The sequence below is a fragment of the Arachis ipaensis genome, chromosome B5 (assembly GCF_059453495.1).
Source record: "Arachis ipaensis isolate K30076 ecotype BB chromosome B5, ASM5945349v1, whole genome shotgun sequence".
Taxonomy (NCBI): Eukaryota; Viridiplantae; Streptophyta; class Magnoliopsida; order Fabales; family Fabaceae; genus Arachis; species Arachis ipaensis.
The window spans coordinates 148868628-148875679 of NC_142440.1; the positions used below are offsets into that span (position 1 = coordinate 148868628).

Sequence of the window (7052 nt, forward strand, 5' to 3'; positions counted from 1 at the left end):
TTACATAAAGTGCTTATTGAGTCAGATAGCTTACCTCTAATGTAGAATTTGAAATCGAAGAGCAGGATTGAGGACATTGATCCAATATTGTTGGACATCCTACAGTTGGCAGAGGAGGATAACAGGTTCGGGTTCACTTGAACGCCAAGGAAGGGAAATAGATTAGCGCACGAAAGATACCCATGGAACTCGGTGGAGCACTAGAGCAATCCTGGATGATTAACCCGCCCCCTGAACTCAGGGTAGTGATCCGACGCGACGTCGAGAGTCGTCGAGGAGCAAGGATTGAGTGGCGTCAACAGAACCAGCAGCAGGGACAGCAACAGATGATGTAAGGAGCCATGGATAGAGGTTACGTCCGAGTAAGCTCAAATCAGGGACGGAGACCGAACATGCATATCGTTCAGAAGATGATGACGATGACGGAAGTTCAAATTCGTCCTCCTTGGCGCAACGACGGCCGCATTCCGCAAGTAGTGCTTTGTGATGCGGCTAACCGAATTGGATTGGGGGTGGAAAGCGAGCACTATACCATTGATGCGGCGGTGGCAGCAGCTGTGGCGCAGGGGCTCTAAGACTCTTGATAGGTGGTGGAGGTTGACGTTCAGGCAAGACGTGATATCTCTGCAACATCCGGCGACGATGGCGGTGGTTACTGGAGACGATGCGCAGCGTGAAGCTTGAAGAACCACCATTGCGGGGGTTGTGTTGTAGCGGGACGGGAATGGAAGCTCAAAACTACTCAGATGAGTTGAGGATAAATTTTCGGGACGGGTACGGATGGGTTGGGGTTTTGGGTAGTTAGGATTCTGTTTCTGTTTATTGGGCTTAACAGCCCATGACAAAAAAGACAAAAAAAAAAAAACTAACATGCCACGTCAACAAAATTAATGTTGTTAGTAACAAAATAGACTAGATGGAAGGACTAATGTGATTAATTTTAAATATTTCGAAGACGATTTTGATTAAATTTATTTTTCGGGGACGAAAATGAAGATCTATGTATTTTCAGGGACGATTTTGACTATTAATTTAATTATTTAAAGATAAAAATGTCAGACAAAAATTTTGAAGAGCTAAGTAATCGACCCGGCCCATTGGGTATTGATGATACTTGATCCATCCCGAAACAAGATGAAAGGACGAAACTATCCCTGTGCAGTGAGCAGCAGCCACCAGGGTCTCACTCATATCTCAGATCGAAGTTGTTTTATCGTCGTGGCTAGCTTCCTGTTCTTCGCACTGTTTTAATTGATGTTCCCAATCCCATAGTTTTCAAACTCCTTCTTTTAGGGTTCTTAATTCATTCACCATGGAACGCATCATCGCCTCCAAGTACAAGCTCGGCCGCAAGATCGGAAGCGGTTCCTTCGGCGAAATCTACCTAGGTCTCTCTCTCATCATTCCTCACTCTCCTGATTTTTTGTTTTTAATCTTCTGTCTTTCTGAATTGCGATTCGTGTTTCCGCAGCTACGCATGTTGATACCTTCGAGATCGTCGCCGTCAAGATCGTACGCTTCATTCCTCAGCTCAATCGTTTTATTTTTCTGAATAATTTTAGCTGCTAGACCTTTGTTTGCGTATCTGATTGTTGCGCATGGTGTTTTTTTTTTAAACGGTTGTTTCTTTGAGCTAATCGTTGTTTGTTGCAATTCTGGTTGTTAAAGTTTTGTTATTTTTTGTATTTTCATGCTGCTTAACTTTCTCTTGGTGGGATTTGGTTTGATGTTGTTGCAGGAGAACACTAAAACGAAGCATCCTCAATTGCTTTATGAGGCCAAGCTTTACAACATTCTCCAAGGAGGAAGTATGGTTTTTCTTTTTTTTTTTTGGAAATATTAAGCTATTTTCCGAGTGAGGAAGAAAAACAAAAGAATTGATTTTTGACTTTTGAGATTTTATTTTCTTAATATGTAGGCGGCATTCCTAGCATAAGATGGTCTGGTGTAGATGGGGAGGATAATGTTCTTGTGATGGATTTGCTGGGGCCTAGTCTTGAGGATCTCTTTGTGTATTGTGGAAGAAAGTTCTCATTGAAGACAGTATTGATGTTGGCTGATCAAATGGTGACCTTGCTTTGCTTTCACTTCTTTTATTTTATTTTTTAGTTATAAGGGTAACCACTTTGCCAGAAAATTAACCACTTACCTGTTTTATTTTTGTTTATTTTTTTCCAGCTGAAACGGATGAATTGTTTTAGCACTCTTTATCTGCTATACAGTTCTGCTGAAAATTTTGTCATGTGCATCACTATTATAAATCTTGTTGTGTGTTATGTGTTCTGATGCTAAGAGCGCGTTTGGTATTGACTCTTTCTTAATTTTGTTGGGATGCAGATGACTAGAATAGAATACGTGCATTCCAAAGGTTTTCTACATAGAGATATAAAGCCTGACAACTTCCTCATGGGACTTGGTCGGAAAGCAAACCAGGTAGCTACACGGTTATTGCTGCAACGCTGTTTCGCGTTACTTAGGTTTTAGCAATTGAGTGGCACTTTTGTTCTTCAGCTCTTTGTTAGTGTTAAGGCACCATGCATGCATAATGAAATTGTTCTACTTGTCAGGTTTACATAATTGATTTTGGGCTTGCAAAACGATATCGGGACTCTACAACCAATCGCCACATCCCTTACAGGTTTCTATAATTCTTCCATTGACTTGGTTCAGTCTCTTTTCCCTTCTACTTTTCAAATTTTGGTTTGATGCGAAATTGTCACTCATCTGGCTATAAGTTCGTTGTCAGAATCGAACCAATTTCTTAAGCAGCTTTCTTGAAGATTGTTTAATATTTTTGTGTGTATCTCTTTCCTTCTGCATCTCTCTTCTCATCCCTCACTGTCCCATTCAGGGAGAACAAAAACTTAACGGGGACTGCACGCTATGCAAGTTGCAATACACATCTTGGGATTGGTAAGTCTGACGTCAGAAGTTATTTTAACTGCTTCATTGCAAATAAGCTGAATTAACTTTTTCCTGTTCTATCTTACTTCTAGAGCAAAGTCGGCGGGATGATTTGGAGTCATTGGGATATGTGCTTCTCTACTTTCTCAGAGGAAGGTACAACTTTCTTCTGCTGCTGCTTCTTTTGTTACACAAGCATTTGCCTCATCTTCCTTTAGAGGGAAGCATAATGCAATGTATTAACTTCTTATTAACTTCTAAATGACCAAATATTTGTGTTTAGCCTTCCTTGGCAAGGTCTAAAGGCTGCAACAAAGAAGCAGAAGTATGACAAAATATGTGAGAAGAAAGTGTCAACCCCTATTGAGGTAAGTGGTTGAAGTTTTGAAGTGTACTGTCCACCCCTACTTTGTAATGGTTCTTATTTTCTAGTTATTTTCTATAGGTTCTTTGCAAATCTCATCCTGTAGAGTTTGCTTCATACTTCCATTACTGCCACTCTCTGACCTTCGATCAGCGACCTGACTATGGATTCTTGAAGCGCCTATTTCGGGAACAATTTGCTCGGGAAGGTGACTATTTCTTGGCCTTTGTGAATAATTTTAAATCAAACAAGTTTCCGAACAATAATGTATCTTCCTAATATTGCATGAGATAGAATCTTACAGATTATGCGGTCTTTATGCTCTCGTCACATTAATGCTTACTATTGTCCACTAATCAACACTAGCATGGTTCAAGCTGCTGCAAAATCTATGATTTTAAAAGATGCCTTTTGTGCACATATGGTCTTTCCTTGTGCAGACTTCATGTCCCAATGTAGTAAAGTTGGCACGTCTATGTTTTTCATCTCTGCTCTTAGGTTTAACTTCCTCCTGTTTCATTTGCTGGTGTATCACAGGGTATGAATTTGATTATGTGTTTGATTGGACTATTTTAAAGTACCAGCAGGCACAAAAGAATAGAGTCCAGGCTCACTCATCTGTAAGTAATTTCTCCTTTTGGGCTTTTACGCATGTACTTTTGAGTTCTCCCATATGTTTTTGGCAGTACTATATTTTGTCATGTTGCAGGTGGTCCCAGGAGCAAGCAACAGTCGTGCAACACCAATGGACGATGACAACCATCGAGGTTGATGCATCTCAAATTAGTGTTCTTCTGCATAAAAAAATATCTTGTATATTTCCTATTATACTGATCTTGAGGTTTTTTCAGGTGATGCTACAGAGCACATTAAATCAGGCAATGCCACTGGCTCTGGTGTTAAATTTCAGTTTAAGTCACCTGCTGTTAAAAATCCACTCGACAAGAACGACAAGAATGTAAGTCATCTTAGATGAAGTCTCTTGGTGCAATAATTAAGTCACAGTTCTTTGGTTACGTATTTCTCTGTTTTAAATTTATATAATAGATAAATGTGTTTAACTAGAATTATTCAATTTCTTCTATTTTTTCCCCTAGATTTTTGGCGAAGCAAATATACCCTCTACTTCCCATTCTCATGCTGGTCCCTCAAAAAGGAACTCCTTGAAGCCTGCTCCGTCCTCCGATGCTGTTAACCCTGGCCTTGGGCAAGGCAGTAAAGTTGGCCCTTCAAGTAGCTGGATTTCATCTCTGCATCGCATATCATCTGCCAAATGAACATCCAATATGGTAATTTTCTGGTTCATACTACTTTTGTTGTCTTACTTTCTATTTTCCATATTCACCACTCCTATCCTTGATCCTTGATTGTTTATATTTTGCTGTATTTCCAGCTGTGGAAGTGGTCCTGAAGAGTGCCTTCTGCGTACATGAAGTTGCAATTAATGGTGGATGGCTTGCATCGTTTGTATGCTTTTAGTCAATATTTCAAGTACTCTCTCCACGAAGACTGCAAAGGTGCTACAAGGTTGATAAATTTCATAGCTCAATTTTTGAGGTCATCGTGTGTTGCTTTTTCCCAAAGGTGACTACAAACGATTGTTTGGTTTAATATACAGACTACCAGGCTTCACACGTTTCCTGTACATAGGTTTCAAATTTGAATTTGGCACACAGCAATGTTGTGTATTCATGTTTTTTTAATGTAAAATTAATGTGTGAATGTAGCCTCATTTTCCCTTATACTTGATGATAATTATCCTGGTGCCATGATAAGTGGTGACAGTGTGATTTGCATTGATTGACAATGTTATGAATTGCAGGTGAATTCATAGTTTCTCTCTTGATGAGTTATATTTGATCTCAGCTTTCAGCCTTTTGCTGGTTGTTATTTATTTTGACTGGATTATGTTATCTATTTGTATAAGATACAAGGACCTTGTAGCTTAACTGCATATATACATGTTTTGAAGCATCCATAAATAAAATTTCTTTAGAAAAAAGGGAAAAGAAGGGGAGGGGGGCTTTTAAATATTTTATCAATTGGTGTTTGGCTTCTGTATCCTCGTCTTCACATAATCTACCTCCTAAGATGGTAAGTTGAACTTCGTGTTATTGACTAGCATATCCAAAATAATCTTAGCAAAAATATTTAGCAGAAAGATCGCTGAAAATTATGGTTTCTTAATACATATTGATGGGGTTGTTGGTGGCAACTATTTAACACCCAAAAATATGATTATGTTCTGCTATGTTGCTGAGGGATGAGGCCACTCAGTTATTGAGATCTGTATCTTGTTTTAGAATTTTTATGTTGGTCTAAAGAAGATATTTTAGGAAAAATCTTAAATGTCTAGGAAGTGTCACTTGTTAACTTTAAATAATTGCCTCTAGTTGGAAGTTTCAGAGATATGTTGCTTTTAATACCTGTGGTTTATAGTTATTTCATTCAAGCTCTTAATTCAACCATGATGCTCAGGAATCACTTCTTTACTTGTAGGTAGAACAAATATGGCGCTCAGCCAGATTAGATTGTACAATTCTTGGGATGAATGAGTTGTAATTTTGTGTAGTTCAAGGTTAGGATAAACTGCTGCCTATTTGAAGTTCCTGTGGAAAATTAATTGCAAATGAACAGCTCAATTATCGGTTCACATTTTTTCTTTTGCAGGGTTTCTTTTCTCAATCATGACTGAAGGATGAAATATAACAGTCTACTAGAATTTGTGTGATGCCACCATCAACCAGAACATATGACTCTAGACAGATTGGATTGACATAGTGCTCGGGGACTTCTCGAGCCTGAGATGTGATATGGATATTTAATTGCTATGATTCTCTCTGTAAACAGATTGCAAATTTCATTTTCAGCTAGTCTAAATGATTGGCTGATGCAGTTAGGTGCTGATTCTGGGAAGTTCTCTGCCCAGATGAAAAGATTTTCTAAGAATTGGTGCATCTGAAGGTGGTTAACTTCATGTCTAGAATTAAGTTTTGTTAAGGGCATTACTGAGAGTTGAATACGTTTCGTTTTTGAACGAAGATAAATTGTAAGTTTCATGGTTCCTTCGCTTCAATGTGATGAGTATCCATCATTCGTTGCTGACATATGCATCATATGTTGCATTATTGTGGAGCTGCAGAATTTGTTAGAATATCAGGCATTCATGGTGAATATTGAAGCCATAAACGTGTACACTATCTGAAGGTATTTTTATTCAAGCACTTTTGTAATACTGTAGTAGATACCCCAGGATCAACTAGTGTTTGGTATGAACAGAGATCATGAAGATTTCAGATTCCAGAGCACATGCTATGTCATTGGTGTTTTTAAAATACCAAGTATTGAAATGCAGTCTGAGGTGTGAAGTGAATGGAAATTGTGCTTGAAACAGAGGAGTAATTTGATTCTTGAATGGCAATTGTTGAATATCAATGACATTTGACAGTGGTAGGAATATGAGGAATCGATCACCAACCAAACCAATACCAATCTAAATTCTGAAACGAATGAATGCAAGTGGAAACGTTTACTTAGATTTGTCACGTTTTAAGTTCCAAACACGTTTAAGTTCCTTCTCTACCAAACAATGATCCAGAATCTTGGCAGCAGAGGCTAGATTTGTCATATGGTTTCGTTTAGGCTAGTTTCTGTGAAGAAAAATGGTCGAGATTTTGAAAGAATTAGTAGAAACTTGTATGTCATTTATCTAGCCAAAGTTAAATTATTTTGCACTTTTTCTTGTGTAGTTCAATATTGTCACCATCCAACCCCTTATTCAATC

At 38.5% G+C, this 7052-nt stretch overlaps 1 protein-coding gene across 5 annotated transcripts; it reads left to right on the forward strand.

The window, feature by feature from the left end:
• Nucleotides 1-1070: 1070 nt before the first annotated feature.
• LOC107644407 (casein kinase 1-like protein 3) lies at nt 1071-6666 on the forward strand. 5 transcript variants are annotated; one of them, XR_002347452.2, is made up of 17 exons: nt 1110-1388; nt 1472-1512; nt 1739-1808; nt 1919-2067; nt 2338-2433; nt 2568-2638; nt 2852-2913; nt 2997-3060; nt 3188-3272; nt 3350-3476; nt 3806-3888; nt 3978-4035; nt 4120-4226; nt 4366-4557; nt 4662-4795; nt 5768-5846; nt 5939-6666. XR_002347452.2 is itself a non-coding variant. In XM_016348250.3 (15 exons), exons 1-14 carry the CDS (start codon nt 1313-1315, stop codon nt 4543-4545), a joined length of 1269 nt encoding a protein of 422 aa, XP_016203736.2. In that variant the 5' UTR covers nt 1071-1312; the 3' UTR covers nt 4546-4557; nt 4662-5133. The 5 variants fall into 5 exon arrangements, 1 of the variants encoding a protein (XP_016203736.2); XR_001621338.3 differs by having other exon boundaries at nt 1157-1388; nt 4662-4852; XR_001621339.3 differs by lacking the exon at nt 5768-5846 and having other exon boundaries at nt 1166-1388; nt 4662-4852.
• Nucleotides 6667-7052: the final 386 nt, after the last annotated feature.

Coding starts and splice junctions, on each gene's coding strand:
- LOC107644407 (XM_016348250.3), top strand. CDS start 1,313: ATGGAACGCATCATCGCCTCCAAGTACAAGCTCGGCCGCAAGATCGGA. Junction 4,036..4,119: donor GGACGATGACAACCATCGAG/GTTGATGCATCT, acceptor AGGTTTTTTCAG/GTGATGCTACAGAGCACATT. Junction 4,227..4,365: donor TCGACAAGAACGACAAGAAT/GTAAGTCATCTT, acceptor TTTTTCCCCTAG/ATTTTTGGCGAAGCAAATAT.